We start from the raw sequence: 27,779 nt of genomic DNA on the forward strand, positions 1-27,779 counted from the left end.
AAGGACCGCGTGGAAGTGGAGGTCTTTAGTAACATTTAGTAAAGCAATATGATGATCTACTGATAAACCATTGATGTGTACCACATATTACTTGCCATGTCATATAAATTGCTGCAATAATATTTTATGATCCAATTTCCATTGATTGAAATAGTTTGTTTGAATGATAGAAAGAATAAATAATACGTACTTGCAAAATAAGAAAGGTACAGAACAACCAGCATGGTAGTTTTATGGATACTTTTTCAAGTAATGTTACCTGCAGGAGCCTATTTCATATATCGTGCTATAAAACTTACGTTTAGAGTATATATAATGAATAATACAATAAAAGTATTCGGACGACATTGGAAGCGGTCGTTTCACACACAAAAAAACAAGTTACTTAATTCAGGTGGTTGCATGTACGATGTGTAATCTCGCACACTTAATGACCCAGTGACATAACTAATACAAATTATGTAAATTGTAGAATTATCGTTATATTTTGCTGTTAAAAGATTTTCGTATTCCAACCTCTGATACATGCTATGCCCTAAATAAGCAGAGAAAATAGGCCGTTACCATAGTGCATTGTATATCCTCTGTTACGGGTTTCCCAGACAGGCCGTGGACTATAACAGCTGTATTTGACCAAGAACTTGGAAAATTAAAAATCTTAAAATACCAAAATGCCGTCTGTTTGATTAAACACCACCTAAACTGATACAATTCAGGACGAAATGCTAAATCTAGATTAACGATCTGTTTCCATGTCGATCAGCCGGAGATTTATATATAGTGAATTTATGTGTAATGTTTGTATATTTGTTGAATTTAAAATACCTCTGCAATATCAGCTGGCTTACGGAAAGCCAGTGAATATACCCCACATGAGGTCTTTCTCCATTATCAAAGCTGGAAATGTCGCCATATGATCTAAACTGAGTGACTCTTAAATCAGCCCCAAAAACGTTTAACTAACATACATCATAAATTTAGAACAAAATGTACATTTATTTAAGAAAGTTTATACATGTATTATCTTTCTTTTTTTCTTTAAATACGTTCTGAGGATTTGACAATTGACAAGTATTACTTGACCGATTTAATGGTCTTAATTGACCTTAAACAGGATAAGATATAGCTGAAATATTTATGAAAATCCTTTTTTTTCTGAAAGATCTTTAGTAATGGAAACGTTTTAAGTAAACGGTGCAAATTTGCTGAACGGCCAGTCTGTAACAGATGCAGTGGAATACATGTACATCACGTTCCTATTCTTACAATATTACTTAAATATTTATATTTATTGTTCAAAAGAATAACACTGATACCAGTATACAAAACATAATATTATATAAAATGAAACGTGTCTGAAACCCCAAGGTCTGTTTAAAACTACTATGTGCAAACATGACATTATTATTAGTCGGCGACTATAGTTGATACGCTTTAAGGTTCTTCAGTTGGTAGGAGAAATTATTAAAATGTGACAATGAAAAATGATATTGTAAATAAAAGAAAAATAAAGCAGTTAATGAAAAGCTTACATAAAGGAATTAGGAGCTGAAAAGCGCATAAGATTTTTATTATTTTAAAAGATAGCTTTTTATGAAAATAGGAAAAATGTATAAAGAACTTATCCCCATCCTATTCAGCCACAAACAAATTAACGACTGCTAGAGATTTCCAGCGAGCACTGATTGGCTGAGTCTTTACCTGTGTCTACGTCACGCTGCGTGTATTTAGAATATACTACTGCAGACAAAAGAAGAGATCTACATGAGCTCATGTAAGACAAGGGAAGTAACACGGTCTAAGGGCAATTTCTGTTACTGTCTGTTGTCTGTAAGACAAGAAAAGAAACACAGTCTATATATGAATATTATAAATTTCGTGATTTTGTTTTACTTTACTGTCAAACTATGGTCCTTTCATTAGAAGATATATGCTGTCGTAGATTTCCATTCATTTCCGTTCTTATTCGTTAGGATGCTGGCGCGTGGGTTTCAGAACGAGGCTTAGCGTGTGTTTTGTAAACAAAGAAAAAAGATGGTAAGAGGGTTTTTGGTAACTTTCATCTGGGATGCGACGTTTTTCAGCCTTTCAACGGCATGCAATGCACCGCAATAGCATTATAGCTTTATTAGCCTTTTCTTCAATCCAATCTTCAAAATATTAGCCGACAGTTCTCTGGCGACGTGATGCTCTGCACTACATCAAAATGTAGTGCTTGAAAGATGGACATATTAGGTCTTTCATCTCTGACCCTTACCATGCTAAATTTCTATAATGAACTTGTTCATCTCCTAATTTGGACAGTACCATTAACTGTTTAAAACGGGTGCTTACCAAAAAGATACTGGCTGAATATCGAACAGTGCAGATCATGATCAGACTGCACGGATGTGCATGCAGTCTGATTATGATCTACACTGGTCGCAAATGCAAGACCAATCGTGTCCAGCATGGTAAGGGTTAAAATCCTTGACTGACGACATATTACCAAAAATATATTTTCCATGTTTATTGCCAAAGCCGGTGCTAGGGGCGTGTAAGGTGCTGCACATATTATTTTAACAAATAAAACTTTACTTCTTTTGGTTGCGCTCTATGCTTCCAAATAATCTTATCGTACATTTCATTGAAAATCTATTAAAATTCCTTGCCATCCTTTGAAAAATATATGCGGAAGTAACAAAAACATTTAAAGTCTGACAATACTGTTATTTTCTTAAAACATTTCTATGCTGTGCACAATCTCATTAACAGATGCAAGCATTGCGTTTTTACATACTGCCTTAAGGATAAATATTTTACGAGGAACGTAAATGAGACTTAACATTTGGACAACTAACAATTTGCCTTTGCAATAACGATAATGTATCTCTTCTACATAATAGCATCTCGAGGGGAAAGAATTTCACCCATAGCTTGATAGTTTGCAGAATTTCAGCAGATGCTTATTACGAGAATATGTCTCACAGTTTCCCTAAAATTGTGTATCTGTACGCTTTCCTCCAGTATCAGTTGTTCTTGTTTTAACGCATTACAAATTACATGATATTGTATATCTATGCATTACAATCTTATGTAACAAAATACTTTCGGTTTCTCCTTGCTTAGTCTTAAGGGCGGACTAAAATATGTCCACCGAAATAACCTTTCAATCGGGTCAGTAATATGATAGGATATATATAATAGCATATATATGCGATCCTGTGTGTTTGTGTGTTTGGGTTTAACGTCTTTTTCAACAGTTTTTCAGTCATATAAACGACGGTGTCTACTTGTAGCAGTGAGCACAATGCCCAACTTTATAGTGCTGCCTCACTGGAATATCACGCCGTAGACACGTGATATGATACCCCACCCAGTCACATTATACTGACACCGGGCTGACCAGTCCTAGCACTACCCTCTTAATGCTGAGCGCCAAGCGAAGAAGCTACTAGTACCATTTTTTACGTCTTTGGTATGACGCGGCCGGGGATCGAACCCACGACCTCCCGCACTCGAAGCGGACGCTCTACCACTAGGCTACCGAGGCGGTTATATGCGATCCTCCTAGATAGAGCTGATAGCAATGTTAGGAAAACATTAAGAAATGATAAACCATTTTTTTACTTTTACCTTAGTATTTACAAATGAAACAAAGTATAAATGAAAGTTTGGGAATATATCTTGAAACATTTTAAGGTCCATAATGCTTTAAATTTTTGTCTTAAAAACAGATGAAACAGCTTTCGAAATAGATGTTATGCATGCGTACTTACATGGTTAGAAAAGCACTTCTTTTAATATTGCACATGAACTGTTATAGTTAGAGCCATAAAGGGAGGTAAAAAAACAATAGATTTAAAATAACATTCTAGTATATTCAGCAATATTTAAACCTTTGACAAATGTATAAGAAAGTAATTATAAAAAATAGGATTTAACAAGAAATGAATGTATTTTAGGTTCATAACGGATAATGTGCCCCAAATTTATGATGAGCCTTTAAGATACGCTCTATGTTGTTTAACATGTAAAATGCAATGCAATGATTATGAAGAAAAGGTCATGTCCTTTACTTTATCAAATAATGAAATAAGATTGGACTCCAAAGAATATTAACTTCAGGTATCAAGAAAGATGTGAGAAGTCTTTCACAGCATGCACATATTGAATATTAAATGAGAACGGGTTTTAAATCAATCATTTGCATGTTAAAGGATCAAAAGGCTATAGGAGCAGTTGACATCAAGCGAAGTAATTATATTTTGCAACTGATGTCTTGAATGATCTGTCGTAAAATATAATGGCAATATTGTCACAGTCAGAATGTATATTAATGTCTAATTCGATGTACTTGCAATAGCAAGAACATATATTGTGATATATTGTCATGTAAAAGAGGAATATAGTGAAATTTTATGATGTAAAAAAGGAAACTCAGATACATTTTTAATAAAATGGATGTATTTCAATATATTTCAAGGTTGTCATAACATTATATAGTACTGGATGTAATTTACTGATTGTAACTTTGAAACAAACGAAACGACATAATCTCCAATAAAATAAAACACAAACAGTTTCATATAGAAATGAAAAATGTTCAAACTACGGGAAAAGTCACTTATTGTATACTTTCTAATGATATATCGAGAAATATTGATGAAACAAACTCAGATTCTTATTGTTTTAATTTTTTACTGTAATGAGACATATTTACTACATTTTCCTTGCAGTGAAACATATGCTCTACATTTAGTATCCTTGGACCGTGATTTAGGGATCATTTAAAGAAAACGTTGCATATGAAAAATGAAATATCTATCCTGCAAAAGTGTGAAAACTGTTATCCGGCGTGTATACGAGTACATGGCATATAAACCCTTACAACAGGACACTAGCAGAAAAAAATCGTTTCAGTTTTAATTCTTGACGCCATATGTTGAATCTATATACAGCGAGTTGTACTTGTACAGTTACACTTTCATGTTTTTTTTATCTTCATTGCTGTTATAATGGAAACGTTTCTCATTTATTTCGAAATTAAAATTGGAATTCGGCTGTAAGAAAAAGGTATTGTTGTTGTAGAAACAAGTTCTAATTGTAAACACATAACATTTTCAACCACGAAATAAGCATGACTTTGTATATGATATTTAGTTTCATCTCATGGTATGAAAAAAAAAACATGCTTAACTCGTGGCTACGCAACTCGTGAAATATTTTTATACCTTTCCACGAAACTACCTACCATACTCATGAAAAAAATTAAACATCTTTTATATATATATAACGGTTTGGTTTTTCTCACCTTAATGTTGCTTCTCTTGTTGCAGTGATGCATACGATAGAAGTTACAATATTCCTAAACAACAAGAAGCATCAATTTACGGCAGCGCTTGAATTAGAAAACGTTTAATCAAGACATGCATGTTGTCAGTATTGGTAAAATACACGTACATGACAACATGGCGTGGTGAATTGAGTGTTGTCACCCAGGAAACTACCCGCCTCTGTCAGTTTACTGTATGGAATTAAAAGAAACGGATTCAGACTTTAAATATACAAGAAAGAATTCTTAGTAAAATATATTTTACCATCTACCTAATTTCCAGAGTGCAATAATAGTACTGCACTCTTTTCGTCAAGGATATATTTTCAAAAGTTATGCTACTGAATCTGAATCGTCACTTGAGCTGCGCCATGAGAAAACCAACATAGTGACTTTGCGACCAGCATGGATCCAGACCAGCCTGCGCATCCGTGCAGTCTGGACAGGATCCATGCTGTTCGCTAACGGTTTCTCTAATTGCAATAGGCTTTGACAGCGAACAGCATGGATCCTGACCAGACTGCGCATCCTGGATCCATGCTGGTCGCAAAAGCACTGTGTTGGTTTTCTCATGGCACGGCTCACTCGTATTTTCACTTATACCTAAACAGCAATCTCAACACAACAAAATGTAATGAATTATATCAAAGGGTATATCAGTCTAATCAAAAGTAACAAGTATAATTTTGCGCTATGCAGACAACTTACAGATATTGTCACATATGTATTTTCTTGTACAACAATAATTAAACGAGCATTACACTCATAAGAAAGTAAAATGGGCCTAATTTCTGTTTTAGAAAATGTATCCTTATTCGTGATATACTTTTTGCTAATTAAGCATAACATCTTAATATCTTTAGAATATTTGTAAGAAGACATGTTATACTTACTGGCTTTGAATGTTTTTTTCTATGAAAGGACTCGTCTTACGTACTGAAAATGGTGTCTGTGGATGATTCGATTATTGATATATGGAATAAAGAAATTAGTATCACGCAACCTACATGATATTAGGAAGGACTTCTTATTTCTGTTCCAAATAATCTTGAAGAAGTCACTCAGTTCAAGCACTGCATACATACACTGAAGTTATCTGTTATTTTTTCAAATTAGTTGTTTATTTTCATATTGAAAAACAACTAGACTGATACAAACCAAAAATACCTATCTTAAATATTTCAATACTTGTCCCCTAGTTAATGGTTTTTCTTACGTTTGGTCTAAGCTGTTGGGCTTACTTAATGTACATTTCAAATAAAAATAATTCGTGATGAAAATGATTATACTTCGAGATTTAATCTTGCATATGGTACATTCACAGTTTTATATCTTCCTTGTCAAGAGATTATTCTACCATAGACAAAACCCTGCAGCTTATCAATACAGTCGGCGACTATTAAGTTATTCATACAATCAAACTGACAAACAAGTCTGGTACTTCTGATGGAATCTGGTAAAGGATGCTTTGGAACCATAGCACGCAACCAGGCAAAATAATAACAGACTCGATTTGATTTACTTCGTTCCTGAGTGGTTATGAGATGTGCAACACTCCCTAGCACCGGCTTATGCGGAATTCAGTTAAATAAAAACTGAATGTCTACTCCATAATCCAAAAGGATCAGAAAATGTACTATGACTGAGTGCATGTACGGTAGACTTTTTACAGCCGCCACAGAGTACTCAAAGGCTACTGTTGAAATCTGCAGGAGGAATCTTTGGAAGCTTAGCACGGAACCAAGCAAAATAATAGCAGACTTGGTTAGCGCAAATAATGTCTTAGACACTAAAAAAATGTCAAATAGCCAAATGAGATTAAAATATACATTGCAGACTTATTTTCCCCGATTTCAGCTTAACATTCACACACATTTTTTTTTTATCCGAATCCGCGAAATACAATAAATAACCAGCTGTAAATGTATGCTTTTTGCACAGCATTGCGCGCAACTTTTCCAGTTCTGTATAGCCTAAAACCGCTTTATAATGTAATGTAAAAATCAGTATTACACATGGTTGTTTAATACATAAGCACTCCCAATGCACATTTCTTTGATGTATAACAAACGAAAAAACCCCGTACTTTTAAAGTAGTCCCTGTTGATGTGACTAACTGACGGACGGACAGACGTGCTGTGAAAGCATACTTCGCCTCCGGTTAAGCACCGATAGGGATTTAAAACGTTTTAAAGCGTAAATGATACATTAGGGATGAGCTGTAAGACAGATCCTTCTGAAGGAGAATACCTTTTCTTTGAAATACTATCATCATAAATATTAAATGTCACAATGAATAAAACTGATTTCTGATTTTGATATTTGATAAATTGTGCAATTTAGAAAACTGTGATGTCGACCTATACGGAAGCCCCTTTAACCTTTGATAGTAAAATGATGATAAATAATGAGCGTAAGTAAAATATATACGTATCTACGTATCATATAGACTGACAGATACTTTATCTTTCTTTTAGTTACCGAGTGTACTAAACATTCTAATCAGCGTGTAAGAAGCAATACTGACTCGATTAGCAGATCGTGGTCATTTAATACTTTAAAGGATTTCACAAGATAATCATTTTTATGCTATTGTACATTTGTGAAATAGCATGTTAAATATAGCATATATGTGTAATTACACTAATGATGACTAACTGATATCACATAGGATGCCACTATTCTTACTCTGTGACGCCAGAAAACGTCTACAGCCGTACGTCAAATGTATAAAGTTAAGGCTCAGTAGTTTACAGCGTGATATGCTGACGTGTTTTCATGGTTGCGATAACTGTGTAGCGCAGCCATAACAGACTGCACAATTTTTTATTTATAACTTCCATTTTAATGTTTACATCTGTTTACATCGAATCTATAGAACGCAAAGCTTGAACTATTATCTTTGCAAATTAATTCTTTATGTTCTAACTGGCTTATATTACCAATGGGGCCTCAAAAAAATAAAATCAACGACAATGTTGTATATCATTCAGACACGTAGATATTAAATGTAACAGATATAGCATTTACTTATTAAGCTGTTTGTTTTGCCATTATCGATAATATTCCATATTACAAAGTAAAAAGCAGACAATATGCCCAAGGAATATCCCTCGGTGCAAACTAAAGTATATTTGTACACAAAGTATTAGTCGGAAAGGTTATATCAGATTGAACAAATAGGGTACAAAAAGTTCACCTAACTGCATACGCCCCATTGGATGTCTTTAAGATAGTAGCAGAAATTCGTTTTTATCTCCTTCGTCGCTAACTGAACTAAGGTATACGGTGTTCCGTTTGGACAATCGTGACATTTTACTGAATCCTAAACCGCGATGCACGATGGTACGATGACGAAAACGCGATGGTGCGATGGCACGATGATGAAACAACGATGGTACGATGGTGAAAGCGCGATGGCACGATGATGAAATCGCGATGGTGCGATGGTACGATGGTGAAATGTCGATGTAATATCGCGTTTTCATCATCGTACCATCGCGTTTTCACCATCGTACCATCGCATTTTCATCATCGTACCACCGTGCCATCGCGTTTTCACCATCGTACCATCGCGTTATCACCATCGTGCCATCGCGTTTTCATCATCGTACCATCGCGTTTTCACCATCGTACCATCGCGTTATCACCATCGTACCATCGCGTTTTCACCATCGTACCATCGCCTTCCGGTGGTCATGCGCAGCGAACAGTATTTCTAACAGGATTTTGTTTCAATACAAAACAGGCTTGATAAAATGTCATTTTCACATTACACTGTGTTCCTTCTACATCCTAACAAGAATAAGCTGAGTTTGAACAATATAATGTGACTATTACACCAAGCTTTTTATTTACTTCCATCATACATAAAATATAAAGGACGTGACCTTGAATGTTTGACACAGTTTTAATAAACTGAGGACTGACTATTTTTTGAAACATTTTGTAAAACAGCAGAATCGAAATGGTAAATTTCTTCTCACAAAATACATTGATTTATTGTTTACGAAAATGCAAGTGCACGGAACTACGCATACCTAACCGGAAGGCGATGATACGATGGTGATAATGCGATGGTACGATGGTGAAAACGGGATGGTACTATGGTGATAACGCGATGGTACGATGGTGAAAACGCGATGGCACGACGGTACGATGGTGAAAACGCGATGGTACGATGATGAAAACGCGATATTACATCGACATTTCACCATCGTACCATCGCGATTTTATCATCGTGCCATCGCGTTTTCACCATCGTACCATCGTTGTTTCATCATCGTGCCATCGCACCATCGCGTTTTCGTCATCGTACCATCGTGCATCGCGGTTTAGGATTCAATAAAAAGTCACGATTGTCCAAACTGAACACCGTAAAGGTATGACCCTCCTAATGGTGAAGATTTCAAATGTTCAAAACAATGTTACAGCAATATACTGTATCCAGTAAGAGACTTGTATGCAAAATTGAAACAACTTTTAACGTGCAGTTTTTTTTATAAATTCTGTATAATTCATGACATTTCCTCAAGCTCAAGTAGAGACAAATTTCAAAGTGATGGCCACTGTCCAAAACGTTTGCAGAGAATTCATTATCCCCTTAATTTTGATAAAAAGAAACGTCACACTATTGGTAAACAATTATAAAACACAAAATTAAACAGTGAATATCATTTTGTCTAGGGTGCCTCTAGAACAAGGATTTAATGAGACAGACTTCTAACTCCAACATTGAAATATTAAGGTCGAGTCCTGTGGACTATTATAAATTTTGCTCACTTCATTCAAAAATAACCTTAGGGCAGAAGTAAAACCTACCTACATTTCTACCACAATATGTATTCTAAAGAGTAAAGGCAAAATAGAGAACTTTTACCAAATGTAACTCAGTATTTTTAAAGATGTCTAACTCTGCCCCCTTCTGTTTCAGAGGTAAATTCACTTAAAACTTATCAAAAAAATAACTTATCAAATGAAAATATTTCACTTTTGTACAATAAATCAATAATACGTCTCGAAAATAAAGTAAAAACTTATTAGAAAAAAAGGAATATAAGAAAAAAATTTGGTCCCAGTGGGACTTGAACCTATGCCCCCTGAAAAATTTAAGTCAAAATAGGTTTATTGTCGGGATTGAATACTCTTCAAAAGGAGGTACACTATTACATGGGTCAAACCTTAAGCAGAAAATAGGTAACATCATGTACGAAATACCCTCCCGCAAAATGTGCCATTTTTTTCAACAATCAGAGGGCAATCATTTATTTTGCAAATAAACTTGAAAGAGAGGTGGACATTTTTGCAAATATTTTGTAATTGTTTCCGTTTAAAATAAGCCAAATTGAATGTTTTCACTTACGGACAATCAAAATTATAATGTAATGTGCTGTAATATGATAAAAATATGTTTTTTTCCATTGATAGATTCATTTGAATTTGTGGACAATTTGTACCCAGAGTCATTCACACTCCAACATTGTGAACTCAATTAAAGGTTATAGATACATTATACAAATATGGGCAAATGGTATATAGTTCTAAACAAAACAATGAAAGATTAGAATAAAATTCACGGAAGCACAGAGCACCCCAAACACAGCCATAGAGCTATGCATCGCAAAGTAAACTTTTTGCAGTTCGGTAGAAATAAACCTTTACTAGGCATAAAATCCTTATTTGAAAATATGAACAATGAATACTTAGTTATTAACATATATATAATATGCACAAGGTTTTTTAACACACAATGTATACATAGTTTACATAGGTAAACACAGTATAAATGTGTACTGCCACTAAAAATGGAATAGTATTAACAAACAACGGTTACTGCCTGACATTTGACTATGAATGTAGTTCTACATATATGTACATAATTGAATATATTCATATATGTAGTAAAGTAAAATAAATTTGATGATGATTTTCTACATTTGAAACAAATATCTAAAGATGAAGTATTTTTGTTAAAGATGGACACTAGATATCTTTTAAAAACAAGGACTTAAATGTAAATGTAAATAATAAGAATTTTCAAAAATGTCCCCGATTTGTTAATTGATAAAAAATATTGTTGAAATAAAAATTATGCAAAATATGTGGAAACACAAAGATATTTCTTTGAACTGCATTAATGATAATATCACACTTACTTTTCTTTCTTTTAGCTCGTATCAACAAACCCATTTTTAAAAATTGATGTTTGACTTTTTATTAGACGTGGAAACTTCCGGCGTACATCGCACTTTCTGGTATTATGTGAAACGCGACTTTGTAAATCGAGTCTAAATGTATGTTGTACACATTATCAAATGTTTATATAGAGTAGTTTGTTCTTAAATTAAGCGAATAAATAGATTAATTTAATTAGTGTCAAGCACCTCTCGTTTTCAAATAAAAGGTACATAAAATGTTACTGCTTGAGCAAATGTGCATTCATAGCGCCGATGACTTTGATTATAATAAAATATTTGATTGCCATTAAATTGTTTAAATTTTGAGCATTAGAGACATCATCTTTATTACAATATCATTCTAAATGTATGTATTTAATCACAGATTATTATAATCCAGATATGCTGCACTGCGGAAGACTGGTTCAGAATAGAACACCAAATATCCCTTACATGATATGAAAATCTATTTGTCAGAACTCAGTATCTTTATGGAAACAATAGTCTGCAATGAATGGCTCATCTTGTGTACAGAGAATATGGTGGTTTGTCCAATAAGAATTATGAACAAGAGCTGCTGACCAGTGTAGAAGCAATGACAACAAGGACTCGTTGTTATACAGAAATACTATTATCACTTTGAAATACAAAACTCTGACTGATAACTATTATAGATCTGTTTAGAAGTATCAAGTAAAGAGCTTGATTGGATCAATTAATACCAATCGTTTATTCTTCTTTATTTGATATAAAAAAAGGCTGATACGTGGTATACCAGTCAAACAGTTAATACAAAAATGTCTCACATATAAATCACATTTCCGATAGCAAGATGACTGACGAGAAATAAACAAACATGCATAATAAATTTGCTAATTCAATCAACATACGTATTCAAGCTTATATATTATTTTGATTTATGAAGAAGTGCAATGATGAATAATCATACCTCTAAGAATAATATTCAACAGCTAATTAATTTTCTATAGAAGCAAACAAAAAACCAAATGCAAATAATAATTGAGCCGCGCCATGAGAAAACCAACATAGTGCGTTTGCGACCAGCATGGATCCAGACCAGCCTGCGCATCCGCACAGTCTGGTCAGGATCCATGCTGTTCGCTTTCAAAGCCTATTGCAATTCGAAAAACTGTTAGCGAACAGCACATACTGAGAAATTTTCCTCACTTATCAGGGGAAGGAAGCGTGCAAATACTACGATTAAGTCAATTTCGCTGTTAGCGTTTTCTCCCCTTGTGAGCTAAAAGCGATAGCGCTTTGATATCTCTTATCTCGGACAGTGATCAAGTAACCAGACATCTTCTCTTACATACTTGATTGTCTATATACATCCAATTAAATATAAATGAATAGCATTCCATATTTGGAATGTGAATGTTGTGACTGACGTGTTTTTTTTTTTTTGTTTGTTTTTTTTTAAAAATATTTTAGCAATTTTCTGTGCGTTGCAGAAACAATGGATACTTTTTATCAATATCTGGAAATGACAATGTGAAGGTGACAAAGCTGGAAATTCTACTAACTTTTGATCCGTCTCCTGACAGCTTAATCTTCAAAGGTTTAGCGTTTGTTATGTTGTTTTTTCTAATGAAAGTTTCTATCTCATCCTTTATACTAACGTAAGCCCCTGGTTTTTCTCCTGGTGTTCTCTCTATTTGAAATATATTGTTCAAAGCGTTGCGTTCTTGAACAATATGGTGTTTCCTCGGAAGACTCTCATTTGACATTGAAAGTTCGTGGTAACCTGCGTCACTAATGCTGAACTTGTCTAGAATATATATTAACTCCCGTAACTTTTGCTTATCACTAGAATCTAACTGTCCGTAACGAGTTTTTTTGTCAAACGTTACCGTCACAGGTTTATTTTCTTTTGACCGAAAATTGATTGATGTTGGAGTTAGACCAAATGTTTCAGAAAACCATAGCGCTTTTTCCGCCTCAATTGCTACGCTGTTTAATGTTCGTGATTTATTTTTAGGTGTAACTTCGTCATACTCTTTCCGAGGCTTCGGCACGCTTTTCTCTAATTTGGAAACGTAGGTTTTTAAATCTGCTATTTTATTTTTCAACGACTGATTCGTGGATTGTACTTCTGAAACGAGCCTCTAGTCTTTCAGAATCTAGTAACTGGAAGCATTTTATTTGAGTATTGACGATATCTAAATAAGTTAGATCTGACTGCTCATGTGCTGATTTTAATTCTTTGAGAAAATTGTTCGTTATGTTGATAGTCAATGCAACAGTCCCATGTTCTAAGAAGTCTTGATTCAATTTTGGGGAAACAGATGTTGAGAAATTTACGCCATCTTTTAGCTGTAAAGCTGTACGTATTGGGCTATGACAATTATATACAGACATTTTGTTTATTACAATAGAAATCACATACAAATTACATGGATATATTTCAAAAATAAACATGAAATGGTACATGCACTGAGTACACACAGATGCTAGATATTTATAAATTTACACGAGTCCATAATCTACACTTTATTGTTCATATCTCATAGCGGAATGGTCGGTTCTGCTGGGCATATTATTGTAAGTTTCTCCACTGGCATGGTCATCCTGGATATTGTCGTGTCACTTCGAACATATACTGGTCTCATGAAACATCGTGGTGTCAGCCTAAATGGGAATAATACCATGACACCACATCCTGAAGAGTTTATTTTGTATGTCCAATTTTTTCGGAGTGGGAGTTTCTCAATTTCAGTTGCAGACGTTATTACGACTGACTTATCAGTTCCAAACACATAGCGATATATGTCCAATGGAAATAATGCAGACACTGTGTTAGCTTTTGTGGACAGGCATTGTTGTATAGTGCTCTCAAAGGTTAAGGCAGCGGCTTCAAGTCGGGTACGGCACACGGACGGACACATGTATGATCCCACAAGCTCATCAGAAATGTGACTGGCCGGTTCCCATGTAGATTCTTGTGGATGATAGCCTTCCCACTTCACTAAGAAACGTTCCCCCTGAAAAAAAAAAAGTAATGTTTTATAGTTGCGCAACATTTTAACGTTATTTTTTTTTGTGCAACTTGTATGCAGAACTTTTACTGTGGTTGAGACCGAAAAATATCATGACAACCTGGAATTTACACGGACGCACGGACTCACGGACGGATGGTGCGATTTTAATATGCCTACCTCTGGCTTTTAAAGCGGCATGCCTCCAGATCGCTTGACAAAAAAATGATATCTTGAATAAATGCTATATTTCTTAAGAATGCTTTAAAATGTAATTACTGACAAAGTTTATGTTTTGGACATACATTAGAATTTGCTGTTTTTACTGTTTTTTACGATGAAATATAAAATATAATTCATTGTATTTGTATCTATAGTTATATTATTTTATGAATGTTTGCCCGGTCCTGAAGATTTTAAACGACATTTTGTAGAACGGTTTTATGTATGTAGAAGAATGGTCACCAAAGTAGAGTTTTTCGTAGATAAATTATGATAAGTGTGACACGTTTTCCGTCTTTTACGGAAAAAAATGTCAGACAGATTACTCGAACACATAACCCTGAGGTTAGTGGCAAAACGCTTTGTCCACAGAGCGGTATCTGCACATGATACGTGATGGTATAATTGGCATTTCAATAGTTATATCGTTGTTTAGGTTCGGACACCGAAAATTAATTTACGGAAACATACGGAATATTCATGAGTGCCAGGTCAATACTTACGGACAATACGTAATTATACGTAGTTTAATTTGAGAATTATTTTCTTTCCTTGTTACTTATTATTTTTAATAAGTGGTAAAACATGAAAAAATAATAATAAAACCTAAAATGATGGCCCAAATGAACACAGGTGGTAATTATTAGTTGTCGATTCCCCATTCATTATAAAACACATGTGCATCTGTCCACTGTTAATTACATCTAATTAAGAGATAAACATCTTTTTGGCGTAAAACGGCACGCACTAGAAAACTGTTATCAATTTTGTAATCTCATATTAATTCTTTAAAAGGCATTTAAGTTTAGTACTACATTATAAAAAATTATAGCCATTTAGTTTCGGAAAATGTAGGAACATATCAGGCAATTTCGAAATGATGATTAAGCTGCTTATTTCACTGAGCATGAAAATAACCCTGCAACAAATTCTGTCAAGTCATTAATTTCTAAACACATGGGTAAAGCATAATCGTTAAAAGAAGTAACTATCCGGTTTACATTAAATTATCTCACAATTATTGCAATCCGTTTCAAACAGGACAATTATTATAAAATTTCTACTTACGTCAGGTGATTTCTTCCTGCATATAATCCTTTCCACAGTATATGTTTGTGGCAACACTTTTGGTTTGATACTAGTTCTACATTTTTGAATATGTTTTGGAAGAGCACTTCCTTCGTTAAGTTTCTTGTAGTCAACTCTTTCTTTGCGAGATTGTTTTACAAGTGGTTGTTCCATAGTTGAATCTTATTTAATAATTGGAACACTTCACAAGGTGCGTATAATAAAAACCCCTACAAATCATAGCCAATATCTTGTCAATTTTCTCTTAATTCTAATACACTGATACAATCCGCTACTTTGACATAAATCACGCGTTTAAATTCAAATACTTATGTCATACATATGTCATACATCGGCACGTGTCACGATGTTATTCCTTTCATTCATACATGCCGCGATTAGGATGGCAACACACGTGTCACTTTAAAATTTAATTAACATAATTTAAATTCTGCGTACACTGATTTAAGGCACATGACCATAAAATTTATAACGCTAATATCTTGTCAATACAATACGCTGTCCCGTGCCACGATGATATACAAGAAAGAGGATGCTTCTTGACCAAAATGACACTTTTAGATTTAAATTCAACTTATTTACTGAAACACCCAGTCATTTTGTCAAAATAAGTCATAATAAATATATTGTATTATTATTTTGGTTATTACTATAATGCAACAACAGAGCTGCTTTCATTTTTATTTTCGATTTTTTTTTTAAAACATAATTATCTCAGTATTTTCAAAGGAAAATGCCATGAAAACTTAAAAAAAATATTTTAAAAGAACATTTGTCAGACGGAACGCACCTAAAAATCATGCTATACTCTGTTGATTAATTAAATAATTATACATGTATTCCTATCCCGATACGGCTCTATCTTATCGTAAAACTTAGCACGTTTTGTCAATATACAGAAAGCGTTGAAACCCTGTCTTTAAACTCATTTAGAAGCAAGAAAGAAATAACTTATTTTATAATAAAATATATATCTAGAATGTGCATGACGAGAACTTTCCAAATATATCAGGGATGGTAAATTAACTTTAACTTTTCCATCAAAAATAATTAGTAAAAACAGGGTTATCGTGTAATTCTGCCAAATATGTATAGAGAGTATATTGAATTTGAGATACTTTTTTCAAATGAATTTAGAAGCAACCAAATATTGTCTTATTTTGAAGAAAAATATACCATCGTAAAGGTATTGAATTGTTATTTAAGGAAATATCAGGGATGGTATAATAAAATTAATAGAAATGTGTAATTTATGACATTTTCTATGATCAATGTATCATTTTCCTATATAAATCAATGTAAGATTAGGAATACGATTTATCAGTTGCGCTGTCTGATGTCTTATCAGAATAGGTGCCGTAGATGTACTGATAAGATCGCCAAAGAGGAGAATTGTTGAACATGATGGATCCTGACCAGACTGCGCGGGTCTGGATCCATGCTGGTCGAAAACGCACTATGTTGGTTTTCTCATGGCGCGGCTCATATGTGTTTAACAGACTGTAAGCTCATTTTGCAATGATGGAGAAATAAAGTAGCAAAACATACAAAATGAAAAAGAGTACAAGAAATTTGATTGGACATTTCTAAGAAGGCAAAAACTTGCCACATTACTTCTTCATACATCATTATTTCTGTTGTCTACAATTCTCCCCGTTGCCATATTCCTGTTTTCAAATTTCAAATTTTACTCTAATGAAGCAATTATCAATAACAAACGTAGTCACTTTGTGATTCAGAGAAAATTATTTTACTCAGCCGTTATTGCACTTAGTCCACTTCCATTTTGTTAGTGTCATAAAATAATAAAAATAATATATACTTGAATAATTGAAAAGAGTCGGTACATGAAACTAACAAAATGTGGAAGTTTATTCATCAATTGGAAGTGTAACATGTAAACAATTTTTACAGGTATATTTACTTTTAAAGATGCATTCAACCAAAGTAATTGAGTTAGATTTAGTGGACACAATTTAAATTCTGAAGGTTACCTACCCATGGATGATCTGTTCTCAAAAGTCAATAACTATTAGCTTTAGACTGCAGTTTTTCTAAATCATTATTTGTAAAGAGCACTACATTACGTTCGATAAGAGCCCAGAATCAGGTGCAGTAATCCCAAAGACTGCATGGAACTTAGAGGTCAGTTTGTCAGTTGGAAATACGAAACCTTTACTTTAACCGGATACTTACTGCAATGACTGAATCAATATGACAAGTAAATTGCAACCTGAATATTCCCTTTGTATTCATTACAAAAATAGACGAAATCTGGAAGTGTTTATTTTCACGATTTGAAGCAAAGTTTTCTACATTTTATCAAATTGCAACATTACGGAATTAATATTAAATCAAATATATCATACAAAGTAGAAGCAGAAATAAAGAACTGCAAAAGTAACGACAATAAAGTTTCCTTTTGATTGTAGATAAAGTAAAAGTAATAATATATCCTTCCGGCAAAAATATTGATTTGAATTTCAAATGTCGTCGTCAGTCAATATTTTGGTTGAACTCCGAACAGATTTTAAATACATTGACAATGGTGCTATAAATGAATTTACACTCGGCATTTTCCTTAGCAATTTAAATAAAATTTAGCACATGCGCACTCTACGTAGGACAAAAAGACATGACCACAGGCTGTTAACTACCCTATTGTTTAAATTTGGACGATACGAGTCTATATTAATATAAATTACCACGACAAAGAATATGATATTGTAATCCTTTGCAGATCCGCAACTAATGTGCATTATAACTGATAATAAGAGATTCATAATAAGCAGGCAATAAATTATTCCTAAGCCATATTGATCTCTTTCATTTGAACAAATTAGGTTAATGAAAAATGAGAAATTAATATAATCCATCAATTTAAAACTTATGTTGTATGGACATTTCATAACATAATCTGAATTAGCTTACATGATGATATCACTAAACGTCGCATTGAAAAATGAAAAATGAAAAGTTTAATAAAGATTAGTGGAAAAGACATTTCATTTCCGTTCATGGATTTTGAAAAATAAAGATTTCGACGGGGTTACAGATTAATTCCATCAGGTGCACACCTCAAACACACCTACAAAGTCCCCATGCTGAATTTGACGAAGACGGACACAATCCCACCCCTCTCCATACTCTTTGATGATTTTTATCCAGTCCGTACAAATAGATAATTATCATCTTGAAATTGGTATTATTCGATTATTTAAATTTTGAAAATTTAATGCAACAATATCAAAGGGGTTTGGGTGGGGCTGGTGACCGCAGCGGTCAGCTCGAACAGGGTAGGGGTTGGGTGTCCTTGGGCAGGGGTGTTGCGGCGGCCGGGGAGGTGAATGTTCTACACTCACATTCTTTAACTGTTGTTGGACTGTGTTAGGAGCATGATCGGGGAATGTTAAAGTCGGGATACGTAGGGTATAACCCACAAAATTTAAAATGACTAAAAACAAAATGTTTTATTCATGAAACAACAAAACAGAAACAAAAGCGTTTTCAATTGATGCTAAGTGTACATATTTCCCATTCGTCTATCTACTCTTGAATTAGACATTTCAAATAAAATTGATACTTTTACAATTACGTTCAGAGTTCAAATGTTCTGGTTTTGGTTGCAAAGTGTTTTATATTTCAAAAAAAGAATATGTATCCCCAATAACGTCTATTTAAACCAGATCTGTTAGGTAATTATTATTGTACACTCTTTTAAAAGCAGTTGATCTTCTTTGAATATGAGTCACCTTGTAATTACATTCATAGTTGTTAACCGCATTCAGTTGCAAACATAACCAATTCTGTTTTCAATTTTCAAGTTCCGTAAAGAATATTATATTGTGCTAGTTTTTTTATCAAAATTAACTGTGCTGTTTCAACATTTCGTGTTATCTTTTTAAACAACATAGTGCTAGGATTAAAGAACCGATGCAAGAAATTTGACATTGGGTGATGTATCATTTCCAGGAAGCGGACTCGAGACTGGTTCAAATAAGCTTGAAGCTTTCATCACAATCGAGGTAAAACAAGTTAGTATAAAACTATCACTATTCATGAGCTTATAAAAATAAGTGATAAACTAGATATTCAAAAATTATTTCTTCGTATCACAAAGCGATAGTTAAGAGTCATTTAAAAGCTTTTGCAATGGCGTCCAGCCTTTGAGTATAAACCTACATAGAGGATATTACAGGAGTGTCTTTTCATATTGAATTTATTAAACGAGTTGAATAAAATATAACAACGCGAGGCTCTGTCGAGCATTTTTTCAATTTTTCAATTTTTTCAACGAGTTTAATAAATTCAATGTGAAAAGACACAAATGTAATATTCTTTTTATTACATGTAAGCTTTTTCTGCTGAAACATCAAAACTTCTGTTTTCTTTACCCATTACAGTCAAAGTCAATTCGACCAACGTCTCCTATATTTAAGGTAGTAGAGGTGTAATAGCAATGTTTACAAAATAGCATTTGCTTGGTATATTCTTAAAGATGACCGTGTTTCGCACTGCTTTGCAATTTTTTAATAACATTTACCATGCCGTTTTTTCAAAATTTTGTATAACTTACGGTATCTCCTCTAGCTCAAGTAGAGACAAATTTCAAAGTGATGACCAATATACAAAACGTTTGCAGAGAACTCATTTTACCATTTATTTTAATAAAAGAATCATCAAACTACTGGTAAACAAGTATAAAACACACAATAAAAATATGAGTATCATTTTATCTAGCGTTCCTCGAGTAAACGGACTTAATGATACAGAATTCTAACTTCAACATTGAACAAATAAGGTCGAATCCTGTGTTTCTGTTCTGAATTTTGCTTACTTCATTCAAAAATGACCTTGGGGTAGACGTAAAACCTACCTAGATTTCTTCCACAATATGTAATCTAAAGAGTGAAAGCAAAATAGAGAACTTTTACCACATGTAACTCAATATTTTTAAAGATGTGTAACTCTACCCCTTCTGTTTAAGTAGTAAATTCTCTTTGAACAGCAAGAAATCGCTTATCAAATTATTTTTTTTCCATTTTTGTACAATAAATCAATCATAGATCTTGAAAGAAGTAAAATCTTACCAGAAAAAAACGGAAAATAAGAGAAAAAAAAATTGGTCCCAGTAGGACTTGAACCTACGCCCCCTGAGAACTGCAGTAAAAGTGGGCTTATGTTAGGAATTGAATACTCTTCAAAAAGGAGGTACTCTATTACACCTCTACTACCTTAAAACGACGTCAACGTTACAGCTTTATTACACTAGTGTATTATCAAATGGCTTTATATAATGGCTTTATTTCACTCCAACGGCGTCAAAAGTTTGATAACTGAGTATAATACGTGTTCATAGTAAAAAGTTTTTCAACAAACATTTATAGATATTCAAAAAACTACAAGAGCATGTTTGAAACCGCCAATCATCTAAATGTTTCAGATGAAATTAGCTGTAACAGATCAGTTACATCACGATGCAAAATAGATGACAATGGCGTTACGTTCAGCATGTAACACAAAATAAATGTATCACTTGGAAGTAAGAAAATGAAAAAATGAATTTTTTATTTAAGGTTTATATATATCACTGGCAAGGAAGATTCGTTATCCCCAAAATGTAACAAGTTTTATCACATCAACGGTCTAAAATGTTAAAAGGACCGACCATGTCTCTGTAAATAGAAAGATAGTTGAAATGTTATAAAACTATTATTTATAATAATATTTTTATAAATTGATTCCTGGCTATATACGTATTGGTATATCCTAGGGAAATAAGAAGTATAATGCTTTAAATGATAATTATACCGAAGTCTCTTACGATTGACATGTATCCGTAACCCAAGTGTTGTTTTCATGCTGCAAATTTCTCACATATTTAGACAAGTATGTTGGGAAACATATTTGAAAATTTAAAAAATATGTATATGGTATCACTTTATTTTTTTCTACAACATCAACCTATGTTTAGAAAGTCTAATAAATGGATACAAGTTATAAAAGGGCGGATTTTGCTCAAGGAAAGAAGTTTTGACATAACAAAAAATCTTTAGTTTGTAATACATTTAGAATAAGTCAAAATTTGCTTTGATTTTTGACCATGTTTCAGTGAAAAGTCAATCGCATTATAAAAGGTATTTTCGTTATTTAATTGTTTTGTGTGTATTTTTGTGACATTTAAAAAATGTATAGCGGTCGTAAAATCAATTACATGATGTCTTTGGCAACATTTGATTTTGCTGAAATTTAGACGTTCTTAAATACATATTTGTCTAAATTTGCATGAAATTTGATGAATATAACATTAAATTTAGAATTATGAAATATATCACAAAAATATACAAATTTCAGTTAGTATATATAAAGTAACAAAGTCAACGGCAATCATTAAAATTAGTAGTGTTAGATTAAAAAAACTACCACATAAATACAATCTGCCGAATTTACATGTACAATAAGGGTGCAGTAATTTCTTCGGGGCTTCATTTCCAAAATGAATATAAATCGTATTTTGCTTTTTCACTTTTAATGACAGTCTTGACACAACAGTATTTAAAGCATTATATCAATGGGTTTATCAGTCTCGTGAAAAGAAACAGCTAGACTTGTGATGCTATGCATCAAAGTTGATTTAGATTTAAAGAATCTTCCACTAAAATGTATTTCAAAATTCATAGACGTTAGTTTTCTAGTTTTAATAGAACTAAGAAAGCTAGATAAAGATAAGGGCGGACTGATACTAATTCAACATGTAGTGGACTATCATTCATGAGCGCTAAAAAGGTATTATGAGCCCTACAATGGCTACTGGGAACACTGAAATGGGTACTACGGGTCCTACAATGGCTACTAGGAGCACTGCAATGGCTACTAGGAGCACTACAATGGATGCTACGAGCACTACAATGGCTACTAGGAGCACTACAATGGATACTACGAGTACTACAATGGCTACTAGGAGCACTGAAATGGGTACAATGAGCACTACAATGGCTTCTAGGAGCACTGCAATGGGTACTACGAGCACTACAGTGGCTACTAGGGGCACTGCAATGGATTCTACGAGCACTACAATGGCTACTAGGAGCACTGCAATGGGTACTACGAGCACTACAGTGGCTACTAGGGGCACTGCAATGGATTCTACGAGCACTACAATGGCTACCAGGAGCACTGCAATGGGTACAATGAGCACTACAGCGGCTACTAGGTGCACTGCAATGGATTCTACGAGCACTACAATGGCTACTAGGAGCACTGCAATGGGTACTATGAGCACTACAGTGGCTACTAGGGGCACTGCAATGGATTCTACGAGAACTACAATGGCTACTAGGAGCACTGCAATGGGTACTATGAGCACTACAGCGGCTACTAGGGGCACTGCAATGGATACTACGAGCACTACAATGACTACTAGGAGCACTGCAATGGGTACTATGAGCACTACAATGGCTACTAGGAGCACTGCAATGGGTACTATGAGCACTACAGTGACTACTAGGGGCACTGCAATGGATTCTACGAGCACTACAATGGCTACTAGGAGCACTGCAATGGGTACTATGAGCACTACAATGCCTACTAGGAGCACTGCAATGGGTACTATGAGCACTACAATGGGTACTAGGAGCACTGCAATGGGTACTACGAGCACTACAATGACTACTAGGAGCACTGCAATGGGTACTATGAACACTACAATGACTTCTAGGAGCACTGCAATGGGTACTATGAGCCCTACAATGGCTACTAGGAGCACTGCAATGGGTGCTACGAGCACTACAATGGCTTCTAGGAGCACTGCAATGGGTACTACGAGCACTACAATGGCTACTAGGGACACTGCAATGGATTCTACGAGTACTACAATGGCTACTAGGAGCACTGAAATGGGTATTATGAGCACTACAATGGCTACTAAGAGCACTGAGATGGGTACTACGAGCACTACAATGACTACTATGAGCACTGCAATGGGTATTATGAGCACTATAATGGCTACTAGGAGCACTGCAATGGTTACTATGAGCACTACAATGGGTACTAGGAGCACTGCAATGGGTACTATGAGCACTACAGTGGCTACTAGGAGCACTGCAATGGATACTAAGAGCACTACAATGACTACTAGGAGCACTGCAATGGGTACTACGAACACTACAATGACTACTAAGAGCCCTACAATGGCTACTAGGAGCACTGCAATGGGTGCTACGAGCACTACAATGGCTTCTAGGAGCACTGCTATGGGTACTACGAGCACTACAATGGGTACTTGGGACACTGCAATGGATTCTACGAGCACTACAATGGCTACTTGGAGCTCTGCAATGGGTATTATGAGCACTACAATGGCTACTAGGAGCACTGAAATGGGTACTACGAGCACTACAATGACTACTATGAGCACTGCAATGGGTATTATGAGCACTACAATGGCTACTAGGAGCACTGCAATGGGTATTATGAGCATTACAATGGCTACTAGGAGCACTGCAATAGGTACTACGAGCATTACAGTGACTACTAGGAGCACTGCAATGGGTACTATGAGCACTACAATAGCTACTAGGAGCACTGCAATGGGTACTACGAGCACTACAATGGCTACTAGGAGCACTGCAATGGGTACTAGGAGCACTACAGTGGCTTCTAGGAGCACTGCAATGGCTACTAGAAGCACTGCAATGGGTACTACGAGCACTACAATGGCTTCTAGGAGCACTACAATGGCTACTAGGAGCACTGCAATGGGTACTATGAGTACTACAATAGGTACGTGCGTTAAGCTCGACAGTGGGTACTACGAGCACAACAAGTAAAGGGAATCTGAATCATGTTCAACATGTTAAGAAAACGCATTCTTATTCATTGCATACTCTTAACTAAATAATCATAACATAGCATTTTCTCAGATGTAACCGTCTGTACGAAGAATAGAAGGAAATATACAATTCAGCCTATATGATAATAGAAGTTGTCATTTCTTTTTCAAACAATCTTGAAGAAGTCTCACAATTCAAGCATCGATACATTCTTTGGAATCATCTTTTATCAAATTCTCTGTCCGGTGTCATTAAAAAAAAATAGACTGATATAAACCTATTACTCCCAAGTATATTTTCCCTTGAATATTTTAATACGTGTCCTCTAGCGAAAGCTGTGTATTGATATCGTTTATAGATGTCGGGTTTAAACTATTTACACAAAGTTTATTCCTTAAAACAAATAGTTTGGGGAGGACCGTCTTCTGATGTTGTAAGAACTTGTGGCCCGACCCATTTGCTCATTTGTTTGTGTTTGTAAAATTGTTATATATTCTTGTAAATATTGAATGAGCAATAAACTATGTTTAAACGTGATATTTTGCGATATAATCTTGTACAATGTTTAGTAAAAAGGTGTTTTATTCTGTAGTTATACATCTTCTATGTTTCTAAATTATTCTGCCATTGCCAAAATCCAAGAGCATATCAAATATAGTCGCTGGTGTCTGGACAGTGACTTATGATTTAGTCATTTAATCAAACGCACTGTTTGTTCTGTCAAACCAGTCTGGTACTTATAAGGCAAATAATGGCATAGACACTTACAAACAAACTAGTAAAATAAGCTTCAAATACTATTTATATATGTTGTCATAATCTTGTTAAAGAGCATATTGAATTGTACGTATGTAACACAAAAGATGGCTGATCGATATTACATAGTGTGCAGATATTTCAGCCTGATACCAGAAGGTGACAGCCCAAACGTCTATACAGTTCCAAGCAAAAAGAACACTATTGTACTTAATAGTGTTAGAAAATAAAAAGAAACTTTATCATAATTTAGTGACCCTTCAGCAGTATTAGTCCATAAATTAATTCTTGGAGTATGTAAATTGTTTAGACATTATACAAAATAAATCTTTTAAGTGAATTCATAATACCACGCTTACTTTTCGTTTAGCCTTTATCAATTAAGCATTTTAAACACTGTAGTTTGACTATAAGAAAAATAAAGGATTAAAAGCAGAAACTATCGGCGTGCATCACACTACCTAACGTTACGTGTAAGGCGACTTTGAACATCAAATTATCAATATCAGCGTTTTTCAAAAAATTATGTACACATTATTTTCGATATTTATTTAGAGCAATTTATTCTTACAGGTAAATGCCACAGTTGCATATTTCCGTTTTAAACTTGATTGCCAGTCAGTACACAAAGTCTAAAGAAATACTGCCCGTAGGAAAATGTTTGCCCTATATACATATAGGCAACTGTGGCATTTACCCTTAAAGGAAAATAATTTTTACAACAGTGTTTCAGATATGTAACGGCGGACCGTTAACCTAGGTCGTGGAACTGGATTCTGTATCAGTACCAACCTGTTCTCTGCAAGTAACTCCACAAGTAACTAACAATTTCCCCACATGAGTCAGCGGTGGATTACGAATGATTTCAGACAAAATGTCTGTTACATGTTTCAAGTCGGCATGGAGTACAGACGCCTTGCCCTGGGATTGAACTCACGACCCGGCGATCCGTAGATCTGCGCTCTCCTTGTTGAGCTAGGCGGGCAGGTCAGACCTCATTTGTTTAGGTGGTTTGTCTAGCAAGAATTCTGAACAAATGCAGCTGATCAGGGTGAAAGCAATTTGTCACTTAGAAATACAAAACAGCAACAGTTACTAATAACCCTAACTCTTATACCTGAAATAGCAATTCAGAATATTAAGTGCACGACTAGATTTATTTGTCAGATCGAATACAATATTAAAAGTGCACTTTATTGATATATTGATATAAATAGACTTTAGACGTGTATTTCTCATTGTTTCATGTAAAAGAAAGTGACGGATGGCATAACAAACAGTCGCACATATAAAATCCAAATGCATGCAGTGGGTGATTTTGTTAGTGAATATGATTGAAAATGTCAGGTACGTATATATAGTAGGCTATATTTCATAAAAATATTAAGATCGCTTATTTGCCAAACTCATGTTTGAAAAACTTCAAAGCTTTTCAATGGCTATTTCTTGTAAGTGCGCTGTCAGAATTATTTTAAGAAATTACATTGACACCGCGTTACTTTAAGCTCTGTGTAATCTATGTACTCCAAAAAATTTCGAACTCTGGAAGCATATTGCATTCTTTTCAAATCATGTTCTAACTTGTTAAGGGAAAATTGTTAAGGAAATGGAAGTGATAACACAATAAGGTAACAACGCAGACTTCTATCTAGAATCATTCTTTCTTTTGCCACCAATAGACTACTATATAAAAGTCACCATTATTTACCAATCCATCTAACAGATTTTCAAGCAGGCTTATTTCAATATTTTTGTACTTTTATTCCTGTAAAAAGTAACTGATGTGGCTATGAGATGGGGAACGGGCAAGGTGTATGTTCTCCCCTCACTCTCTCCCTTCTCCGACTCCTATACCAACTAGTTTGCACATTAACAGACAAAACTGTTGTAGGATATATACGTATTTGTTAATATGATATTAGATATACCAATTTCTACTTTCACCATCTATTCAACAAGTATTCTATATCGGTCTATATTTACTTTTTGCAACTGTAAGCGGTTTTGATACTTCAAACAAAATATATAACATCTAATCAAAACACATTTATTAGATTACTATTTTATAAGCAGGTAACCTACATCATGTGTGTATCACTTTGAAGTTAATTGTACACATAATTATATATCCATTCAATTACAGCTCAACATCTTTATATTTAATTTACATTTAAATACATTAGTTTTGTAACCAATGCACATGCAAATTCAAAATGTGCTGTGATGTTTTTATATGTCACCAAATTTTTAAAACAAATTTTATTTGAGAATAAAAATGCGTATGTCTTCCAAAACTACTGCAAATATATGCATTATCGGCAAACAAAAATGTAGAGCCTATAAAATAAATATTCAGTAGATATAGTTTTTTGGCGTATTCAAACATACTATTTAA

At 34.2% G+C, this 27,779-nt stretch overlaps 2 protein-coding genes across 2 annotated transcripts; one reads left to right on the plus strand and one right to left on the minus strand.

Annotated features, from left to right (window-relative positions):
- Positions 1-13,628: 13,628 nt before the first annotated feature.
- On the minus strand, positions 13,629-17,195 carry LOC123545118 (uncharacterized). Its single transcript, XM_053546450.1, has 2 exons — positions 15,777-17,195; positions 13,629-14,492 (listed from the first exon to the last, which is right to left on the minus strand). Exons 1-2 carry the CDS (start codon positions 15,948-15,950, stop codon positions 14,016-14,018), a joined length of 651 nt encoding a protein of 216 aa, XP_053402425.1. The 5' UTR covers positions 15,951-17,195; the 3' UTR covers positions 13,629-14,015.
- Positions 17,196-22,600: 5,405 nt separating this feature from the next.
- Positions 22,601-24,625, plus strand: LOC123549914 (serine-rich adhesin for platelets-like). Its single transcript, XM_045338362.2, has one exon. It carries the CDS (start codon positions 22,601-22,603, stop codon positions 24,623-24,625), a length of 2,025 nt encoding a protein of 674 aa, XP_045194297.2.
- The last annotated feature ends 3,154 nt before the right edge of the window (positions 24,626-27,779 follow it).

The sequence above is a fragment of the Mercenaria mercenaria genome, chromosome 6 (genome assembly GCF_021730395.1).
Source record: "Mercenaria mercenaria strain notata chromosome 6, MADL_Memer_1, whole genome shotgun sequence".
Lineage (NCBI taxonomy): Eukaryota > Metazoa > Mollusca > Bivalvia > Venerida > Veneridae > Mercenaria > Mercenaria mercenaria.

Coding starts and splice junctions, on each gene's coding strand:
- LOC123545118 (XM_053546450.1), bottom strand. CDS start 15,950: ATGGAACAACCACTTGTAAAACAATCTCGCAAAGAAAGAGTTGACTAC. Junction 14,493..15,776: donor GCAGGAAGAAATCACCTGAC/GTAAGTAGAAAT, acceptor TTTTTTTTTCAG/GGGGAACGTTTCTTAGTGAA.
- LOC123549914 (XM_045338362.2), top strand. CDS start 22,601: ATGGCTACTGGGAACACTGAAATGGGTACTACGGGTCCTACAATGGCT.